The sequence below is a fragment of the Athene cunicularia genome (assembly GCF_003259725.1).
Source record: "Athene cunicularia isolate RWA chromosome 2 unlocalized genomic scaffold, athCun1 chr2_part1, whole genome shotgun sequence".
NCBI classification, from domain to species: Eukaryota; Metazoa; Chordata; class Aves; order Strigiformes; family Strigidae; genus Athene; species Athene cunicularia.
The window spans coordinates 34,766,073-34,789,598 of NW_020799095.1; the positions used below are offsets into that span (position 1 = coordinate 34,766,073).

General features: G+C 40.2%; 1 protein-coding gene across 2 annotated transcripts in view; it reads left to right on the forward strand.

Annotated features, from left to right (window-relative positions):
- GPR158 (G protein-coupled receptor 158) overlaps positions 1-23,526 on the forward strand; it is a 206,231-nt gene that overhangs the window by 162,631 nt on the left and 20,074 nt on the right. For both annotated transcript variants that reach the window (XM_026842789.1, XM_026842788.1), the window contains exon 7: positions 19,159-19,397. In XM_026842789.1, the coding sequence (XP_026698590.1) occupies positions 19,159-19,397 (239 nt within the window). The remainder of the gene's footprint in view (positions 1-19,158; positions 19,398-23,526) is intronic.

Below are 23,526 nucleotides of genomic sequence, written 5' to 3' on the forward strand. Positions count from 1 at the left end.
CATCAGGGCTCACCGGGATGTTCAGGTGACTGCCCTCTCTAAGCTCTTGTCAGCATTAAGTCTCTTATAAGCACAGTGAATATCAGTGGCACAATTTTTAAATTGAATAATCTTTAATGGATAGGAGCCAAGGTGCTACAGAAACACTTCCTCGGAAGCTCAGTACACCAAAAGCCATGCTCAAGTTTTTAGTATCAGTGGGATCACATTCTTGCAAAGAACATACATCTGGTGAAAAGTATGGCTCTGCACTGCATCTCTCACTCTATCTCAAATACAAACAAAAAAAGAAACATGACACAGAGAAGTCTTGGATTTGTTTCATATCAGCCTCTTCTATCTTCTGGTTACCAAAACCCCCATTCCCTACTGTTTTTCCCAGAGATAAGCCTTCCCTGAAGTGACAAACAATATGCATCAAAGGCTTGCTGAGCTCCAAATGAGGAGTGTAGGATGAGCTCAGTATTCACCCACATACCCAGGCTGCTCTCAGCACAGCAAGGGAATCCCTCTGCAGTCCTAAGACTACTGTGCCTATCAAAAATCTGACAATAATTCACTTTTCCTTTTCACCTTTATAATGCATTAGACCATGACAGCAGCGTAAATGTCATTAAAAATGCTTAGAGGTTTTGCTGATGGATGTCACAAAACCTATTTACTGTACATAAGGAAATGTGATGGTGGTGGCCACTGTCTATTAATACTCCTCTCTGAACACTGTTCCTGTGCTTGCTGTTTTGCTCATGTGGCACTCTGTTATTCATTTATCTTTGCCCATAACCCCTAGCTCTCATCAAAGAGACCCTTCGACAAGTGTTGTAGAGTTCTACCTGTACCAAAATGACATGCAGATTATTTTTTTCTAACAAATGGCTTTTGTGTTTCTGGCTGAAAATTTAGGCATGCCCAAGATAAACTGTATCTCACCCAGAGGAGACAGGGATCATGTGCCATGCACTGAAACATGGTGCAGGAGTACCAAACAAGTGCGGACACTTGATTTTTCTCCCACAAGGTACAATGGCATGCAGATACCTGAAAGTAGTAAAGCCTGCAACAGTGTCCCAAAAGTAGAATCATAGAATAACTTTGGTTGGAAAAGACCCTTAAGTTCATAAAGACCAACCGTAAACCTAACCCTGCTACATTCACCACTAAACTGTGTCCCGAAGTGCCACATCTATAAGCTGAGTCTATTCCAATTATCTATTTATCCATATGTATATTTAACTTACCAGCTTACATGATATTTGCTCACCACTTAGCTCCAAAACTACACTTATTCTTCATTAGCTATGCATTTACTTTGAGCACCAGACATTATTTCAGTGCCATTTTGGCCTGTCTGCCTTGAATCACCTTAAGGTTAATCTTATGATACTTAGTTGGCTCATTCATCACCATTGTGGAGCCAGCAGCATTGCTGGTTTAGTCCTGTGCAAAGTGTGAGCGCTAAGGTGGAGCAGGCTCTTCAGCCTTTCTTCAAACAGCGGGCATGGCACTAGGCAAAGCATTGTATGTCCTTCAAACACCGTGCAAGGTTCAGTGAAGTGTTTATTGTAGATTCCTCCACATGCCTTTTGTATCCCACAGGTATTCTGATCCCAAGTTCTGTTTAAGTAATGCATTTGCTAGACAAATCCTAGTGGCTTTTTAAAGGGCTAATTCTGGGATCCCAGTAATTCCCTTCTTTTTTTCGATCAGATGTCAGCCACAACAAGGTCTGTTACTCAGCTTCTCCACCTCAAATGACAAGACCAATTCTTCACTGTAGATACATCTGTAGATACTTCACTGTAGATACAAGACCAATTCTACACTGTAGATACATGTTCCCATCTTGGTTTAGTTGTCTGTTTAAAATGCTTCTATGAAGGCAGTCCTGCACTCTCAAATTTCAGTATAGCAGTTTTGTGGCTAGCTGTCACTGTCTCTGCCTGCTGCTACTCCTCAGTGCTCCTGGTTGCACATGCGCAGCTTGCCTGGGTTTGAAGGGTTTGCCAGTTCCAACTCCAGCACCATGAAACACCTAAACTGCTTCTTGAGCTGAGAAAGATTTGAGCACAGAGAACTAAGAGTTGTCTGTTACTTTGTTTATTTTCCTTCTTTAGTGTTCAGAAATCATAGAGAGCCAAAGCCTGCTTTATCCAGTGGGCACAATCCAGTCAGTGTTGCCTGACAGGAGGGGCACAGCCACCAGCTGCAGTCACTTTCTGCTAAACCTCTCTAAAGGCACCGGTCCCCACAGCTGGCAAGCACGTTCTTGTATGGAGTCATGTAGCGGCCAGAATGCGGTGTGTCTGCTAAACCTGCTGTCCAGCCAGAGCACGCAGGCTTTCTGGGAAAAACAAACACACAAACAAAAAACCCAACACAGAGCCCTTTAGACTTCAGCTGTGAATCTTTTTGTAAGAAAAAAATGTAGAATTTATAAATCAAATCAGTGAACTTTGTAGTCATTTTCTGCACCTTGTTACTAAAAGCATAGTGACTGTATTAAAGCCACTGACAGAGATCATCCTTCAAACCCAAACAATACTATTTATCCCAAATCCCAAAAGTGTTTGCTGGGTGAGCTCCCCAACTTCTGGAATGAACACAAGACTGTCACGAATAGCAGAAATGAGTAACCTGAAAGATACTGGAAATCAAAACTAGTGAGATGGGTTTTATAGCTATCTTCTCAGAAAGCAATGATCATTTAAGCTTAGCTGTTTCCTAGCTTGTTGCAGCCTGGATGCAGCCCTAGCAGGCTCAGATGTAAGAGGAGCTGGTTGCATGTCCTGCCCTGGAAAGCCTCAGGTCTGTCACCATGCTTCTGCATTAGCATGCAAAGTCAGAGTCATCAATGCCATGTGCAGGACTTGTCAGGTAGACTAAAGAAACCAAATGAAGTATCTCAAGAATATTTTCACTAAAATCAAACCATGTTTTCTGTTCCCTTTTGTCTCCATGTTGAGTTAGACTGGGCCAATTTGTTTTATTTTCATCTTCATGCTACATGAAACACCACTTTTAAGCTGCTTGCACTATTCAGGAGTCCAAATCTGTTTCTTGTGTGGTTAGCTCTTGTTGCATGGATGTCACCAAGTCTGAATTTGGGTCAATGCCTGACTATTAATAACAAAGCAGTCTCATGAATTCCCCCTTTTTTCCGTGTTTATTTCTTTGACTTACTTGGTTGTGAAGCAAGGCCACTGCATTTCTTAGCATGTTTTGATGTCTCTCTGATTGGAATATTTCTGTTTAAACAACTACTCTTTAAAAAGAAGTCATGGCTGTCAACACTTTTCTTCTGTGTGTGTGACCTCAAAGGGGAGCTGGGACTTTTCCTACTTACCTCATCTTTGCAGATTTTACAGAGCTTGATGCTTATTGCATTTTCCTCTCATTCTGTTCAGTCATTTTGTTGTCAGTAGGGTCTCATTGCTGTATGTGAGTAGATTGCCTGGGTCTGGATCTTTTACATCATTTACGTTTTATTTCAGTGAGAATCTCTTAGTATTTTATCTATCTCACAGTAACAAACCTTTCTCTTTCTTCCTGAAAATTGTGGCATTTAGATTAGCTCTCCTGTGTTCTTGTTTAATGCTCCTTCAGAACGGCAGAATAATTTTAATTCTGTTTTTCTTTAAATAGACATATTATTCTTGTTTTTCTAGATTGTCTTAGAACCCTTGACAACTAAACCTTTGACCGTAATTTAAATTGTTGGTTTTTTCATTATTTTATGGTGAACATACAATGTAACACTTTTCAGAATTCAGCTTGTCAGTTCATGCTATTTCTTCTTGTGCATGTGAGGGGAAACACGGAAGATGAGAGAGTTTCTTGCAGTTAACTTTTTTAAAATGAATATTTTATTGCAGAATGACGAACAAAATGTTTCATTTATTTATTGAAGGTGTCTGCTGCATTGATATATATGACCTTGAAGGGGAGTATGAGTATTGCATTATCTTCTTCATTAGAATGGATGACAGTGTTGTCTAGTAATAAATTTGGAAAATGAAAGTGAAAATATGTACTTTCATGGGCCCCTGAGAGCAGAATTTGTGATACTTTGTGGAATATTTGGTCAAAGCTCTAAAGAAGTCCACAGAACAAGTTATAAAAAAGAGCTTCTAATGCTAACTATACTTTTAATGTTAATACACTTCTAAAGTATATTAAATCTTAAGATTTAAGGCCTGAATAAAAAAGCTTGTTGCAGAAAGCATACTAAGAAAATCTTAGTGACTGTTTCTTCCATCTACCTATACTTTTGTATACTGACTACACAAAGATCACAGAAGAGTTGAAGTTGGCAAGGACCTCTGGAGATCATATAGTCCAACCCACCCGCTCAGAGCAGGCTCAGCCAGAGCAGGATGCTCAGAGCCATGTACAGTCAGGTTCTGAATTTTTGCAAGGATGGAGATCCACAACCTCCAACCTTTCAGAACAATGTATTCTAGTGTCTGCCCATATTCTATGTGTCTGTGTGTCTGTGAGGATTTCATAGAAAACTGTCAAAGGTGTTAAGATAAACACCATCTTCCCTCAGCAAGCTAGTCCCTTAAGATAAAATAAGTTGATCTTAAGATTCCCTTAGGATAAACAAGCTCTTTCCTCAGCAAGCTAGTCATCTCCTTGAAGAAGATTATCAGATCAGTCAGGCTTGATTTCATCTTCATAAATCCATGCTTACTACTCCCAGTTACTTTGTCTTTCATGTGTTTGGAAAAGGTTTCCAGGAGGATTTATTTCTGTCACCTTTCCAAGGGTTGAGATGAGTTTGACCAGCCTGTAATTCGTGGGATCTTCCTTGCCTTTCTTGAAGGTCATAGTGACATTTGCTTTCTTCCAGTCAATAGAAACCTCCTGTGATCACCATGACCTTTCAGAGTATTGAGCATGGCCTCTCAATTACATTGGCCACATCTTGTCACATCCCATGAATGGACTTCAGTATATCCAGTTCACTTAATTGTTCCCTAACCTGATTCTTCTCCATCAAGGTTAAATCTTCCTTGCTCTGCATTGGGCTTGGGGACTTGGGATTCCTGAAAGCACATTCTACTAGTAAAGACTGAGGTGAAATTTCAGTCCTTTCTGTGTCATTTGCTACCAGGTACTTGCATCATTTAGCAGTGGGCCTGCATTTTCCCTAGGCTTTTTTTTTTTTTTTTTTTTTTTCCCCCCCTACTATTACACCTATAGAAGCCTTTCTTGTTGCCAGCTGAATCTGCCCTCACCAGACTGAACTCCAGGTAGGTTTTGGCTTCCCTAAATCCATTGCTGTATGCTCAGACAGTGTCCCTGTATCCCTCCTGGGTCACCTGCATCCTCTTCCCACTTCTTGTACACTTCCTTTTTATGTCTGAGTTTAGTCAGGAGCTCCCTGCCCATCCATGCACACCTTCTGGCACCTTTGCTTTATTTCCCATACATTGTATGGTCCATTCCTGCACGTGGAAGAGCTTAAAACTTTTTTCCCTTCCCTCAGGATCCTGAACTCCACCATTCATGGTTACTGCAGCCAAGGTCATGCCTGGCCTTCACAGCCCCAGCAGTTCTTCTTTCTCTGTAAGCATGAGGTCCAGTAGAGTGTCTCCCTTGCTTGGCTCATCAGTCATCTGCATCAAGAAGTTATTAGCACATTTCAGAAACCTGCTGGGCTGCCTGTGCCCTGCTGTGTTGCACTTCCAGCAGATATGGGGGGGGGGCTGAAAACCCTAATGAGGACCAGGACCTGCGAGCATGAGGCATCCACCAACTGTCTGAAAAAGGCCTACCTCAGGAGCTACTGTCTTTGTATTCCTGATAAGGCAGTCTGTAGCAGACAGCCACCACAGTGTCACCATAAGCTCTCGGCTGGCTCAGCCAGCGTCCGAAGGCAGAGCTTCATACATCCCAGCTGCCCTCTCACAGAGCAACTTGCCCTTCCAGTCTGTCCTTCCCAAAGTGCCTGTACCCATCCAGTCTTGTGATCAGCAGTTATTTTTAAGGACACCGTTAGTGATGTCACTTCAGGGGGTAGTCCTAGCTGTAGAGGCAGATTCCTAGCAGTGTGGTGTTACACAGCATGGGAAAGGGAACAGCAAGTATTTGTCAAGACATGCAACTTTAATTATTTTCACAAAATTTTAATTCAGATGGACATTCAGAAACTAGTTTCCAGGAAACAGTAGCTTTCTCAGAAGTGTTCATGATTAACTTAATTAGCGATTTTTTCTGATTGCTACACATACTTACACATATTAGAGTAAACATAGTTGAATGAACATTTACCTGGCAATAAAACATGGAAGTTTATGAAAGGACTCATTTTATTCAAATACTGCTGACACTATACAGTTTTTCTGGACTACAGTTCTTTAAATTTCCTTTAATTGTGTGTTGTGTTTTATATGACATGTTGGGAAAAGATGATACAGAACGCAATTTATCTCCTCCAGAGCACTAATGTAACTGATTTTTCAATAACAATAGTCAGTAGCATGTCAGATCCACACAGAAATAGCATATGCAAAAACATGGGGCTGGTCTGCACTGCTGTGTATGAGCTAAGCTGAAGCTAATCGGAGCAGAAGAATCTATCACTATTCAACAGTTTTTCAGATGTTGATTTTATACAGCTGGGGATTTTTGGCTGCTGGATTTTTTAGTTGTTTTTTCCTTTACTATAGTATTATAAACAGAAGAGATTCTTTCTTCCATATTTGACTTTGCTCTGGCCAGAATTTGTTTTCTGCTTTAGCTGAGAAACTGCTGTGCACGTACTGATGTTCATTTTCTCATACAGTCACTGCTCTACTTGCTATTCCATCAGGAGAGGTGTTTGACATGCTGGAGTATGAGTGAGATTGGACCTAAAAAATTCTATTTTGATCTGTTTGCCTTTACTGTTGAATTTTCTTTTTTCTAAAGTTCTTAGGGAATGCTAAGAAAGAATTATAAATTGGGCTATATGTTAGGGAATTTATGTGACTAGCATCTTGGTTACCAGCTAATGTTTGTTTGTCCTCTGCATTCAGAAGAAAAGATAGGAGTCTGAAGTGAAGGCTTGGAAGCTTTTGTCGTTGCTTTTGAGAATGGAGAATTAAAAAACGTAAAGTAAGACTACCAAAGCAAGGGGAGGTCTGCAGGTAGTACTGCAAATTTAATAGCCATATCTGCACCTCTATATTGGTAGAGTAGAGGTGTATTTATATGCGATGTTGTTCCTGCATCTTAAGTATCTCCTGTGAGAAGTTGCACTGAAATACATGAAGCTTCTGTGGAATTCTTTGGTATTTAACTTGCATGTTGGACTTTTTATTCTACAAGAGGGTCACTGCTTCTCCATGCCAGCAACTGGCCTCTTCCTCTTCCCACTGTAGGAGATGCTTAGCATAGACCAGTACCTCAAAACCAAATCCTGCAAGACCCTGAGTAACCTGCTCTCCCTGATTCATCTTTGATCAGGAGGGTTGGATTAGGCAATTCCCTAATCTCTCCCTTCCAGCCTTGACTGTTCTGGCATTCTGTGAATTAATTGACCAGAGACACAACAACTCCCCAGATGAGCTTTAATACCCTCGCCAGGATTTTCATTCCCTTCAGTGTAATCTACTCCCGGTGCATGTTTGCAGAGCAATATTGTTAATAATAACAATGGTTTATCACATGGAAATTTAATGCAAATAAGTTAGCATTGTTTATGGTCTCAGTTTCTATTGGTGGTAACACTGCTATATCTTGTGGCAGGTGGAGATGTTCCTGATTTTATCTGTGGTAAGAGTGGCTTGAATCCTATTTTTTGCAGACAAACTGAAGAATAAACTTTCCTTTCAAATACATGTGAAAGTCTTAGCCATGATACCTTCATGCACAACTACAAGATAAAGTTAATATTTCTTCCACAAGTGGAAGGACAACACAATACTGATAAAGAGCTGCTTTTTTCAGTACAACTGCTATAAAACACTGCTGCCTTGTCAATCACATTATAAAGTGGTTAACATTTATTTTATTAAAATGGACACAAAAGCCTCAACAAATATTATAACTAGATATTACAGTTATGTGTCTTTCTGCAGCTTTCTATACCATGTTTCATTAATCCCTGTCAGCTTTGCATCATATAATAAGGGTGTTGGCAACTCAGGACCTCTTGAGCTCTGCTGAAGTACAGGAGTCTGCATTGTGGATCTGAGAGCAGGATTGTATCCAGTGGGCATGATTACTTTTTCTTACACCTAAAGGAAGTAAAATAGTAGGACAAGTTCTTTTTGTTATATCTGTGCTGTTTGATTATTTGCCATGGTAATGAATGCATGTAAATGAGAGCAGAACACATCAAAGACTGGACCTTTCAGTGTATCCTCCTCAGTGTCTTCATGGTTGAAAAGAAATGCAGATTTGGATTGTTCTTGTTCATGATTACTTAACTCTTGTTTTGTTAGAAAAAAGTAGATAACTTTGAGGGCTGATATGTAAGAACTCTGCATGATTAATTTATATGGACTAGTAGAAGAAGAGATTTTTCCCCATGTTAACTGTATTAATTTGAAGGAAAAGAATGGATTTTGGAAATTCCACTGTGTAAATTTCATCACTATTAGCTGAAATTCATGAATTTTATTTATTTTTTAAAATAAGATTTCCATGATTAGCAATGAAGTGATAAGATTGGGACGATGATGTGATAAAAGAATGTGAACATTTACATGGCTTTATTTGGATATGTAAAGGTGCACATGCTTCTGGTCATCCAGTATGGAAGCAGCTGTATGAACCTCTCTTAACCAGTTCACAGTAACTTCTATCACTGAAACATGTTGACAGAAGGAAAGTGAAAGGAAAAAACATACCTCAAAAGATAGGTAAGAAATAAAAGGGTGTAAAAATTTTGATGTGTTACATTTTATAAAGATGGGAGAGGTTCCTGTCCCTTCAATTGCTGATGTCTGCTTCCTGCATCTTTAATAATGGATTGCCATTTCGAAGTAGTGTGTAGGAACATCGTTTCACAGCAGAAAAGAAAACAAGTGCTTGCAAGCAAATTTATGAGGAGGTACTTTTGTGCCAAAAGATTTTGTGCGTAGTGCTTTAGTGAGCACCCCACAGCAATATATTTAAACCAGTTTATTTTTAAAAGTACTTCTCTTGAGTATCCTCTGACAATACACAGCTAGACCCACAGTCAACAACAGCTTTGAGCTATATGCACCTTCTCCTGCAGGAACTTATTCCAAAGAAGCCAAGAGAAAACTGAGAAAATTAGTCACCTCTGTCCAGTCTGATCAGTCAAGGTGATGGATTTTTTTAATGGAAAAAACTCAAGGCAACTAGATATATCAGACCAGAAATAGTAGTGTTTGTGCCTAATTCTTTACTCGTGTACCATACCCTTGCAGGGCAGGTCTTGATTTGATCCAGCTTAGTGACTTTTGAAGTTATATCAAGCTCTCCACAGTCTTTTCTGGTTCCTGGAAATTTTGATTTCCAGGCTTCTGGATCTGCTTCAGGTCTCCTACTCTCACCCTCTGCCATCTCCCAGATCTTCCTGAGCTTGCTCAGCAGTCCATTGACAGACACGACAAAATCCTTTCTGTCAGAGAAGTCTAGTGTCCCCATCATTTCTTAAAGAATTGTATCTCTAGTATCTTACAAATATAGCTAATACCAGATGTCACATGGAGTTTGAAGATCCTCAAGCAAATCTTGTCAACATGAAAAACTGTAAGGAAAGCACAGTTCCACTCCTAAGGAGAAACTAATCTTGCTCTGCTTTTCATCTCCTGCAAGTGAGAAAGATTCAGAGAAACCATTTGGTCACTGAAGCTCCTGTGATGACAAATCCAAACTCAAACTCTGTGATTAGATCTTGTAAATCAACAAATTTGTTCCTTTAGAGCAGGAATGAGGAATCTTCTTGTTGCTGGGGCCAGGGAGACCATGCAAACACCTGTACTGATCTGTGCATGAATGGAGTCCCAGGGATGTCAGCCAGTAACTGCCCAGCCTGGGTGAAATGAAGAGCTACATCTGGCCTGCGAGGTGTAGGATCTCAGATCCTGCTCTAGAAAATTCAGAACTTTCTAGAAGAGCACCATTAATAGTTTTCGATGTTGTTAAAGCAGCTAATAAGACAAAAGAGATCACATAACAGCACATTTCATTTTATGCTGCTTTACTTGCAGCATAAAATGAATTAGACATAAAAAAAATAAGTAAATTAATGAGATCTTTTTGAAATCTTTTTATCTTGTTCAATCCACAATGTAGTACACATGAACAGTTACAATGTCGTATTAACCACATGTATAATGGGATACAAAGGAGAAACAATGAAGCCCCCATCCATGGACGTTAAAACATTTATTTGTGAAATTATGTTTAGGTTGTTTTCTTTCAGTTACTGACTACTGTTTAGTGCATGTCTCAAAAAGCAAAGTACAGCGATCTGTAAATTTGCTATGGATATGTAGTTCAGGCCTCACAATAAACAATGGCTAGCACAGTGAATTGTAATTCACTCAAGTCCACTAAATTTTTGTGCACTGCTTTCTGATCCAGATAAAAACTGCATTCTCCTTATATAGTACCTTAATAAATTAATCTAACAAATTTTAAAAGTGGTAAAACATGTAGTGCAGCTGCTATGGCTGCTAAATCATAGAATCATAAAATGATTTGGGTTGGAAGGGACCCTAAAGAAGATCTGGCCCAACCTCCCTGCCATGGGCAGGGACAACTTCCACTGATCAGGTTGCTTTGAACCCTTCCAGGTAGGGGATATCCATAACTTCTGTGGGCAACCTGTTCCACTGTCTCACCACCCTCACAGTAGAGAAGTTCTTCTTTATATCTAATCTAAATCTACCCTCTTCCAGTTTAAAACTTACCCAGTGTCCTATCACTACACTCCCTGATAAAGCATCCCTCCCCATCTTCCCTGTGGCCCCCTTTAAATCTTAAGGTCCTGTTGAAATTTTCCTATGTATTGTTTTTCTTAAAGCAGCGACTTTTCACATCATGCAAATATATCAGAATATCTACTGTCTTCAGTTTCAAAGAAAGGAAGTACTTTGGTTTTCTGGCTCCATTAAAAATGCTGGAAAGGTACTGTCTTTTTATGTGGGCTTATTCTCTCATCAGAAGTACAATGCTTGCCGGCAAAGTGAGGAGGAAAAGAACGGAAAGAAAATCTTTCTGTATCAAGATATGTAGACACTCCCAAATTTACTTTGTCCTGGATTTGGGCTTTATCTGTGGCAAGACTTGCCCTGCCTGTAGCGTGACTATTTTAAAAACAAAAATTCAAGCTTTGGCATAAGGTTTTGACAGGCTACCTTATTGCTGATCACTAGAAAATACCTCTTGACATTTGAAAATGTTGTTGTAATTGTCTGTGAATGTTTTCAATGGGAGAGGATGCCTGTATGGAGCAGTACGAACAAGGAGGGGAATTTGTGTCATCCTGGCTGGTTTTACTCATCAGCCTTTGTTAAATGAAACATTATGAGCTGAGATCATGAGGAGAGTTGGCATTTGTACGTTCAACTCCACAGCGCTCTGTGAAGCAAATTTCATAATGAAAGCCTTGAAAAGGTTCTTGACCTGTTGTAGGAAAGGATTACCAGGAGGCAGTTCTTGCATCTGTTTTTGCAGTGTAAGCTTCCTGATAAGTAGTGACCTTGAGATCTTTTGTACTGCCTGTTCCAAAAGTCTTTGATAAGGGCAAAGAACTGAATGGCTTTAGATTTGGAAAAAGATAATAACCACCTGATGATATTTAAGAAGCAAATAATTAGCTTAGCCAAAGCTTGTATAGACTGAAGGATTTATAATCTTCAGTCTAAACTACTAGCAACAGGAGTTTTAATCTATGAATTAAGGTTTCTGCCACAAAACCTCCTCAAATTTGAATGAAGAGCTCAACAGGATTGATTTGCTTATGGAGAAAAATGTCTGAGCTGACCTCATTTTTACCAAGTGAGGGATGTAGTTATTTAAACATATCTATAAGGAGGAAATTATGGAAATGGCTATGTTAACCGTTCAGTAGCAGACTCAGATGTCTTTGTGCCTACCCAAGGACCTGGAATTTTCAGAATTTAAGGAATTTCACATAGGATTTTGTGGTTGTGAGCTCTTGGCTTTGGTGCCACGAAAGCAACTGTGTGATGTAGCCTTAAACCCAAATAGTTGACAGACAGGAGACACGTCACTGCTAGTTGTCTGGGGACAGATCGATGGGCTTCTTATTTAAGGGTTTGCATAGTCACAATGTGCTCTGCCTGGTCAGAGTTTTACAGCAGAGGGTCAGATGTTTCACTGACACTCTGTAGTTCTGCTAATCTCAGCAGGATTCATGGGGGTATTAGTGCAGTAAGTGGTTTATTACAAGAGATAATTAGCACAAAGCAGATGAGGATTTCATAAATAAGACTTGGTCTGCATCACTGAAACCTAGTTACGTGACATGTCAAGTCCCCTTGTTGAGCCTTCTTACCTCTCAGCTCCCCAGTGCTTGGTACATCCATCAGCACACACCCAGGATGGGCAAGTCCAGTTGAGGAACAGACATTGCTGATGAGATATACCTGGATGATATGGTGATGTGAACAAAAGCACTTCACAAAGCAACACACACACAGTTTCACTGTCTCCTGCAATGGGAGTTTGCAGGCAGCCAGAATAGGTGAGGGCAGCAGGGCAGTGATCTGGGGAGCAAGGAGGCACTGGGGAAAAGCAAACCTCAGCTGGTCTGTCAGAAGACTCCAGCTACAGTTCTTGGAACTGACTGCAGGGAGAGAAAGCTTTTTGATCTGTAGTCCACAAGGAAATTGAGCTTTTCTCAGGTGGGAATTTAGACTTGCAGGTAAAAGGAAAAAATAAAGCATATACATAGCATGGAAAAATATCAGAATCTAGGTTACATTTAAAGAAATAAGAAATCATTTTGTTTGCTCATTCCAGGCTTACCTACACATTGACAGACAAAAGCTACTTCAAATCAATACATTTTCATCAAAGCGAGTCATATTTTTAGACTCTTTCTGTGTTATTAAATATGCATGAGACAGAGAGTCCAGTGCTGTTCACATGGAACTGAGTGAGTGGTTCTGACTGTGGTGGGAAACCTGTTGGACTGCTGTTGCGTCCTGATACCCAGAGCCTTCCCTTGAATGGCATGTGATTTCCCTCCCTCCTTCCCCAGTCTGCTCAAACTCTTGGAAATTATGGCAGCATAGTTTATCTCCTATACACTGACCCAGAAGGGGAACCTTCATTTAAGCACTGTAGAATTACCTTTATACACGTAGTATTAAAACTAATCTGGGAAACTGCTGTACGGATCAGGTCAGCATTAAGACATGATCCATGTGTCTTTGCTTACTAATGGTAGTTTTTACTAGGCACTGAGGTAAAATATATTTTTAAACTCATCTTCACAGCTTGTTTTTCCAGCCATACATCTAGTAAATTTGTATTACATTACTTTTCCACAATAGGAAGTCACTTTCAAACTCTACGGAAGATGTCAAGGAAACTATACTTTCAAAATCACATTTTTAAAAGTAAATATAATTTGTTAAGGAGAAAGGACACCACTGTTTTCCTGATCATTCAGTACACAAGATTATCTGGTTGGTATATTTGTAGATGTACCATCAGGATATCCTCAGATATGAATATTGCCATTTATTAACCACAAACCCCCAGGTGAGGATTTGGGGCCAGGCACACTTCCAGTACAGAGGAAACAATCCTACAGCACCATCTCCCTCCCTGTGTTTCCTGTACCATTTGTACATAGGGTTTACTTTGTAACTATCTAACAAGTTTATGATACCATTAGGTGGTCTCACTATGCAGACTAGCCTTAAGCCAGTTTGTGCTGTTACCATAACAAAATCCAGTGCATTTGGAAGGGTTAGTCAATTCTTCTAAGAATTTGTTGCCTTTCATGGCAATAGTCTTCTTGACAGTGTATTCGCTATTACAAAATTCTTTCCTGAAATGGAAAATCTGGGAGATCCTATTATCTACACTTGGATTTATTGCAATTGTGGTCTGAAGGAGTTGAGATGGCTGTCTGTGATATGTAGCCAAGTTTCCTGGCTACACACAGGATGGGAAATCTCAGAAGTATTCATACACCCAAATAATGGTGAGAACTTATTTTTCTAGCTGTTGTACCTTTTCACTGGACAGGACATGATGCATATAACTCAGGTCTTGCCATGCAGTTGTCATGCTGTTGACGTAGCATAGCTCTCAGCCCAGGTTGCTCGGGTTCAATATGGTCAGACTCAATAAAGCAAAAAATCATTCCAGTTTCAGCGAGTATCTTCTGAAGTGTTGGACTTCATGTCTGTTCTATGCTGAGATCTTGAGATATTACTTCAGAAGTAGACAATAACTAACTTGGAGACTTTCATCTGGGATGTGGTTTAAAAGGCTATTCATTTCTCTCTCTCAGTTGGGTTTTATCCTTTCCAGCTGAGAGCCAGTAACTGGTGGTAAGAGTGCATCTAAATGTGATTTGTGAGGTCTTGGCCCTTAAGTGCTGATGTTCTTTCTTCAGTCATCTTTCCTGATGTGGAAATAAAGTCTGCACACAGTATTTGGGTATGTGTGTGTGCCTGTGTGTCAAGTGTGAAGTGTAGGCTCTCTTTTATATTGATATGGTGCCATACATGTGCCATCAGTACCTCTTTGCTTTTAGTAGAATCATATCAGTTTACAAACTTGAAGTAACTAGTGACATGTTACTCCAGAAAAAGCAGGCAAGACATAATCCCTGCACCAGGGGAGAGAGGGCAGGGAGGGCAGCGTACTTTATAAGAGCTTGACCTGTTATCTTTCTGATGTAGCTTTTGTATCACAATAAAAATCATCAGTCTGAAACAGAACAGTTTGACAGGATGACTCAGTAAAGCCACAAAATGACAGATTGTAGAGATAAAAAATAAACTGTGCCAGGTCGTTGCTGTCCAAGTAGGATCCTTCACCTGTTGTTCCTGATGCTTATGCAGTCAGCTCATAGTTGGGGACCATGTTTTCTGTTCACAGGACAGATTATTGATATGACATGAAAATTTAGTATGGTTTGATTTATTTTCTAAGGTTACACATTACATCTCAGGATGTAACTTCTACAGCAGCAGCCGTGTGCGTTCCTTGCTGTTTCCAAGCTGGTGATCCCAGCCAGTCTTGTGAACCAGCACACTGTCCCTCTGCTTCAGGTCCACTTGCAGCATCGCTTCTCTTCCCAGCTGCTGGGCTTCCCTTGGCTCTCAGCTCTCCGTTTGTGCAACCAAGCCCTCTCCTTGTTCACTTATATGGAGCCAGGCCCTCCAAAAAACCCTCAGACCATATAGCTTAATTCTTCCCAGACTTGGCCATGCGGCTGGCAGAGTTGGGAGTTACCTGCAGTGGTCTCCAAGCAGTTCATTCAGCCTGAACTGTGCTGTGAGTTTACTCTGTAAAAAGGATGGCTGTTGCATATCAGCTTTAACGCTGCCTGTAGCTATCTGTAGGTCAAAGCTTTGCATGAAGGCAGCTGTGTCTTCCAGCAAAGCAGATAGAGCACATTGCAATGTTCTGTCTGATCTGCCTGTAAACAGAGCTTATGACATGTCACTGAAAATGATGGTTTGATTATCCAACAATGGCACATAAAAGAGATTGCATATGCTGAATGGTTTTAGCTGGGAAAAGAGCTACAAGATGCTGAGGAAGATGGTTAAGTTGCTTCTTCTGCCTTAGATCAGACGCCATATGTCTCAAACAGTGCCCTAAACTTCTACCAGGGCATTTTGGGGGTAGACAGGACTGGAGGAGGAGGAGTCTTTCCAGCTGACATTGCCTTACTTGATACTCATAATTAAACATTAATTTGCTCAGGGATTTGAATCCGGGGCTACATCTGTATTCATAAAAGCAGCATCAGAGAACATTCCTGGTTGCTGGAACTCCATCCTCTGTCCTGACAAATTGTTTTAGTGGTCCCTTGCCTGCCCTTGACCCGTGCTAGCCTGACTGCTCCCAAGCTGTTTCCCAGTGTGATTCAGGAGCTGGCACAGGCCATTGCAGTGGGCAGTTTGCATGCAGCCATCCTGGGTTGGAGGGTAATATTATGGATGCTGGCTGTTCTGTGTCAGTTGGCATCAGTGCCGGGGACAACCCTGGGCATATTTAATTTCCCAGTATAGATGCAACCCACCAACTCCACTCCTTACTCCCCTGTGAGAAGTCTCACTAATTTGTTCAATAGCTAGTTCAACCCCATATATAGATATAGAACAGTGTGGAAAAAGGGAACTGAGCATTGTCTACCCAGAATTCAGGGCAGAGACTTCAATCAAGAACTCCCCATTTTTCTGATGGAGGGTACCAGTCATCAGACAATACATGTTTGCTAAGGCAATTTGGTCTCATACTGCAGTGATTCAACTTTCTATGGTAAAGTTTGATAGTATATGAGTCAGAGGTACAGGAAGGAGAATGATCCTCCAGCCTGGTGAGTAGGCATGCTCTTGGGAGGGGAAACTCCAGGGCACTTCTCTCTGCTTTGATACATGCGCAATAATACGTAGGAGATGAGAAGAGACAGAGCTCATCGACCAGTATTGAGGTGGTATGCAGTGCGGGTTTGGATTCACGTTGCAACTCTGGAGCTTGCGTTTTGGTTGAGTACTTTATGCTACAGCCTCTGGAAAGGAGATTTTCAACACTGCAAATATAACTCAGCTTTCCTTATAGCTTCTCAGAAAAAAGAATTTTTGAAAACAAAAGTGTAAAGGTTGGATTACCTGTAGGCCTGTAGGTCCAAGGAAGAAATAGTGGTGGTGGTGGACATTTCTATTTGTGAAAAAGATGAGAAAAAAAGAAGGGGTTATGACTACTGTACTGCAAAATGTGGTGGGTTTTTTTTTACTGTACTTAGATCGATAGTGCAACAGTTGCCCACCTTAGAAAGCTGTCTCACAATCATCAGTTAGTGCACTAGTATAGGAAAAACTGTAGTGGGTCCTGCCTTCTTACATCTAGAAAAGGCTCACATGTTGGCTTTCAGTAGAATCACCCAAGAATTGACTTTGGAGGACCAAAATACAAAGAAGAAAAAAAGTTTCTAATGGTTCTTAGCTGGTTCATATGATTTCTCTAATTCTTAAACCTCCATAAACATGTATGATGAGATTTTTCTCAAAAGGCAAAGCATAGCTGTGAAAAGATGGTGTTTTCCAGTTCACTACAAAACCGGAAATACCTTTTCCTTCCCTTCAAAGAAGCTAAGTATTGAACAGCATTCATAACAGGGAGGAGGAAAGCCCTTGCTTACTTATTTTTAGTGTTCTAAAAACAAGGATTTACCAGTGCTGCCCTGGAACAGTAGTGCTGAGGCTGAGCAATGCAGAGGGAAGTCACCTGCCTTGCCTCTATGGAGCTTTCTGTCTATCCTGCCTGAAGTCTTTGGGAAGCTGCTTCCAACATAAAACACTTAGCATCTGTAAAAGGAGAGCAGAACATCCATCAAACATGGAAAGATCAAAAACTGTGACTCCCTGTGGAGTAACTGTTGGGAGGGAAACAGCTGAATAATGTTGAACATATTCAGATCTCTGACTTCACCTAATGCACACTGTGAAGGATGTGTTTGTAGTCAAACGATGATTCATTTTTATGGATGTGGAAAAGTTTTTGTGCTTCTGCCTTAAAAGACACTGCTCTATTATTTGTTTGAGAGGCAATGCCAGTTGCCTCTGCCTTCTCTTAGACAAATATAAGCATAAATATTAATCTGGAGTGTGATTTTTTTTTTTTAATTTTTTTTTTTTTTCTGAAAAGGTGAGCCTGGCTGTGGAACAGCTTGGGAGGTGTCTTGCTGCTTAGTACACTAGCAAGACTTGAGAACTGACAAGGGCATTTAAAAACTCAACTTTCTGAAAAAATTCAAGTTCCCGAAACCTGTGATAATTTGTCCCTTCATAAATATCAAGAGTATTCACTGGACATGCTCATAATCAGAAATGCGAAACCACCATGGTTTTGAGGACAAAATCACTGGAACAGCTCACCTCTTCACTGTGAAAGGCTCCTCACCCCAATCTTACTAAAACAGCCTTTAAACTTCAGCCCATCCTCTTCTAAAGGGTTGGGTACATGAAGACTTTTATGATAGCCTTTCCTCACTGCCCAGCCTTGGTAGCTTGTCAGGGTCAAGGCAGGAGCACTGCAGTGGCAGCCCCTGCAGCCTCCTTTTCTCATAGGAAAACACTAGGAGAAGGTTAGGTGCTTCTGACAGATCCCGTGCTGCAGGCAACACAAAGAGATATTCTGTGCTATGTGAAGAGTCAAACTACTCCCTCTTCCTGAGGTAATTTCCTCAAATTTTGGTTGTCCTCATGCTCCCAACAGTGCCTTTTTCTGCCTTAGCAGGTGGTGATGGGTAGAAAATGCAGGTGATATTTCCTTGAACAGTTCTTGGCAGGACTAAACCTAACCTAACAGTAAGTGCAAATATTTTTAAAGTGAGTGTTACATATTCAGAGGCTGTTACATGGTATATGTCCCTGACATATGGCTGTTCTTGTGACGGTTCTCTCCCAGCTCAAAAAACGTGTTGTTGCATCTAAACAAGTCAGAAACAACTTAATTAACATAAAGTGCCTTCCTTGATTTTTTTTCTCCAAGGAGTAGGTTACTGTCTCAGAAGGATCAAACCCAATGGGAAAATTATCTGAGAAGTGCTAACTTTCTCTCTGGAAGTAGCATGATTGGGGATAAACAGACAGACAGCATCAAAATGAAATCTCACATGTGGTTGTTATGTTATGGAAATGACCTTCCCTTTTTCAAAACCAGAAGTCTTCCTCTGAGAGCTGGAAGGTACAAGCCAGCTTGACAACACAGCATGTGAATGCATATCTCTAACATAAGCATAGCTGATATTTTCTATTATTGCTGCATAGCACTCTCTGGGCGGCAATCAATTGCATTTAAATACGATGAATATGAAATTAATAATGTTTCAAATTTCAGTCTTGTGCATACCGTCAGGGGAAAGAATGTTGATAATTTTTTAAAATAATATGGTAATGAAATAAAATGAAAATCTAATTCCTGTGACACTGCTAGTGTTCTTCTGAATTCTGCACTGTCTGAATTTTTCAGGGTTTTGAAGGTATTCCTGTCCCGAACTGCTCAGCGTATTCCATACATGACAGGTGGGCGAGTGATGAGGATGCTGGCTGTTATTCTACTGATAGTCTTTTGGTTTCTCGTTGGCTGGACTTCTGCAATAACCCAAAATTTGGAGCGAAACATTCCACTCATTGGACAAGGGCAAACATCTGACCACCTGATCTTCAATATGTGCCTCATAGACCGCTGGGATTACATGATGGCTGTTGGTATGTTACTTTTCTAGTTTATCTTTAATTTCTAAAATGAAGCTTGGTTGCCTTTCATTTTTCTTCTTTTAGAATATCCTAAAGTTTTGACAGACTGCCTAATACCATGTGAAAAACTTATAGGGAAATAAAATACTGGCATCTGTGTTTTTTAAATGGGCTGAGACGTAAAGCATAATTAAAATATACTGACACTTTTATGACTTTCAAAGGTTTGTAACTTGGACTGGAGTAAAAAAGTGATGGGTGCTCAAGAAATTTCATCTTTGAATGTGGAACGTATCTAGCTCTTCTACACTACTGAAGTGAGAAATTGTGGCTAGATTAACGAAGGCTTCTTGCTTCTGCTCCACAGAACTGGGCAGACCTCTCATGTGTGAGGGGGCAAAGAACTTGCATGACCACTCATTCATAACCTTGCAGAGATTAATATCAAAGTAATGGGAATAGGAAATGCACATCAAATGTCCCTACTTAATGTATTTGTAAGATGTGCTCTCAGTGCTTGGGATAGGCAGGAGCTAAAACATGACACGCTGCAGAACTGTTATCAAGGAGAAAAAGGACTCATTTTTGTTTCTGTAATTTTATAACAAACAGTGGACTCCCCATGCCAGGGTTCAGTTATACAGTATAATGTGCTTCCTTCTGATGGTCAGACAGCTTTGGTGCTTCTGCACACCTAGAGCCATTGTTTCTAGTACAGCCCAGGTGTGCCAACAGCTATGTCAAATACACTAGTGTTTTGAAATCTGATATAAATTCTTACCTTTCTGCCCTTTACCTGCTTCCTTCATGGATATTGCACTGACAGAGCTCTGCTGCTGAGGATTAGGGAGAGGTAATGGTGGCTCCTCCACGTGAGAGTGCAGATGAGATGGATAGAAGCAGCCTGGGGGTATGAGTGTTTTCTCTGAAAGTGGTGTACAGAAAGCCACTGCATGGTAATGCACAGCAATTTTAAAGAGCAAAACACTTCTGCCAGCTTCATCAAGGACTTTCAGTGGCTCTAAGGTGCCCCTGTGCTCTCTTCTTCTCTCCTTTGTTTGGGATCTCAGACGCAGTCAGTCACAGTGGTACCCCATGTGTCAATATGCTCACTGGTAAACCACACAGAGGGGAGTATAAAGGAGCATGTTTTGAAATGCATCTCGACTTGGGCCCTTTTGGAGAGGTATACTGATAAAATATAACTATACTTTGCAGTAATGGAATATGACTATCAACAGACATGTTGTAAAATTAATAACAAAAAATAATTAAATTTGGAACACTTGATGATGTCATCTGCACTAACGCATTTTGCATCAAAACTACTACATTTCACAGCCAGTAATACAGTGTAGTTTTATTAAAACTTCAATAGTGATGGTTGTTGCATAATGGCAAACAAATGTTTTCATTCTCTGAATTTTGTAGCTGTGATAGTGTAGCGGTTAATAATTCAGATTTTAATACCTAATTATGATCAATAGTCCCTTTTTGGTAAGAAATAGCATAAGCTGCTGTCTGCCTAGTGTTGGAAAAAGCAGGATAATTATTTAAGGCATATTTACATTTAGAGGGGTTTTAAATGTTTTTTTCAAAATATACTCCAAAGCAGTACAGGCAAAGCCAGCTCTTGAACCTGAATGAAATTGGGCAGAATTTCTTATGTTCTGTCATTTTGCCTTCTTACCCAAACTACGTTATAAGCCAAGTTATGTTTGTGCAAGTCTTCAGTAAACTATGCAGCCACATTAGTGATAGCGGGAGATATACACCTACAAGTCTGTACTAACAAGTGTGTGTCTATATATATTTTTTTTTATATATGTGTGTCTGTGTATGGGTGTGTATATGCACTTGAAGATTTTTATTGTTAATAGCAGTCTGAAAAGCTTATAGCCAGTAGGAATCAGTTCCAAAATCAGATAATTCATCTCAGAGATAACATCAGGAGAAATAACCAAGAAAAGCAGAACCCCTTTTATTCCTATAATTGACTGGGAGCAGCCTTGCAAAAGATTCCATGGGACAAACTAATTGATAGATTATGGTATTTGATTTAAAATGATAAAATAAAAATTCTGAATGATAATCTATGAAAATTTGGTTATTTCATTTAATTTAGTCAGGCCCAGTATTTTATGTAAAACTAGTGAGTGTTTTGAAACATATTCTGTCACCTGTAGCCCTTGCTGGAATACATCCCTGTTTCACTCAGCTATCAGTGCTTTACTGAAATGCAGAGAGGGAATTTTCAAGGTCACAGATTAGTGAATTGAGAATTAACAAGGCTGTTAGAAAGTCATAATGAGATGAATCCTTTATGCTACCCGAGATTATTGGAGTTTGGATTTATGAAGCATTTTCCATACTAATCATGCTACTTAGGCTCTATCTCTGGAGACTTTTATTGCAGTGAATGTTTTATATTTACATTTCCATTAAGTTTAAGAGGATGATGTCTGTGAGAGAAGCAGGGACTTAGAAAGGTTGTCACCATTTCTAGCATTGCCTCTGTACTCTGTGATATGCTGATGGGAAAAATTAGCATTCAGTAAATCTTATTTTATCTACATAACATAATGTAAGTTAATATGCATTTTCCTTGAGGTTGGATACTTGTGGGTATCTTATTTGTTACTTGCCTAGATTCTTTTATTTTCTTGGTACACATCACTTTCAATGTTGGGGCGTCTGTCTCATTGACGAGCCATGGCACGCTTACAGTCTGAGATTTTAGAGAAAGACCTGAGGGCTTGAAAACGTTCACCCACAAAGACTTTTTCCTATTGCTGGAATATATTCTATACCTCTACCTGTCACAGCCAGATTTCAAGTTAGAAAAAAAAACACAAGCGATAAACTTTTGCTATCTAAGGGCTCACAGTGTCACAAATCAAACTATTTTTCTTTATCGTGAGGGAAGAATCCTTTAAGTGAAACAGATATCAGCACAGGATTTAAAAACAACTTCCCAGAAACTGAAAAAAAGGCAAAATAGTAAGTCTGATGAACAAAGCTCCAGGCAGGAGAGAAAGGCAGGCAGAGAGATAAACATGCATGCACAAGCCCAAAAAAAGAAGCAGATGTGAACTGTTGGCAGGTGGATGGTCCTGACTTCAACCAGGTTTCACCCAGCATGGATAGGACTTGAACTGTAGCTTTAAAAAAATCCCCCCATGCATTCTGTGTGTGTTTTTCAACACCTTATTTAAAGCAGAAGTGAATGACAGGTATTAACTAAGCACAGGGAGGTATTTTTCCCCAGCACCTGATTGATTCCTGACGGACAGGAGCTGTGCTGCTCCCACGCAGCTGGCCTGAGCTGCTGCCAGAGCCCACTAATCAGTGGGTCATGCTTTGGGTCTTGGGCATCAAGAGGATTTCAAACATGAGGCTGCATCATGATTACTGCATGCCCTCAGCCAAGAAAAGGAACAAAGTGAGTATTTCAGACTGTTCCCAAAAGAACTCCCTCTCACAGTTCATTTGTTGATATTTAACGTATATAATCTTTGCATCTAAAGAGGGCGTGAGGTGCCAGGACAGGCTCTGACAGATTGGGCATAAGACTGCCTGTACAGTTTTGAGCTAGAGCATTGTAAAATACAGCCTTACAAGGCCCTTTATTAAATTTTCTACAGGCCCTCTGCTGCATTCAGTGAATGAGTGATTATTATTTCTTTTTGTTATCCCCATTTGATATGGCCCTATGCCATGTTCGGGGGGTGTTGTTCAGAGAATGCAATGAATAAAGAACTGTTCATTTCCAAATGGGCATTTTTAAGCCATGTTCTCCATAGCATTGGTGCACAAAGATTAAAGCCAAAATTGTCAACAGTAGCTATCCATTTTGAGTGTCTGTCTTGAGACATCTAGGGACTGTTTTTTCAGAGTACTGTTTATAGCCTCCTCTGTGTGGAAAGCACAACCAGGAGGCACTTGTTAGAATTCAGCACTGATGAGGATCTGGCTTCAGTTCTCACATTAGATACTCAGAAAATGTATCATGTAAAAATAGTGATCACTTGTGAAAAGCTTACTCTAAGTTACAAGTCCACGGCTGTATAAAATGTTTGCAGCAGAAATAGGAAAAGAATCCTGTTTTAGGAAGGAGCCTTCAGCTCCGTCCCCTTCCTGC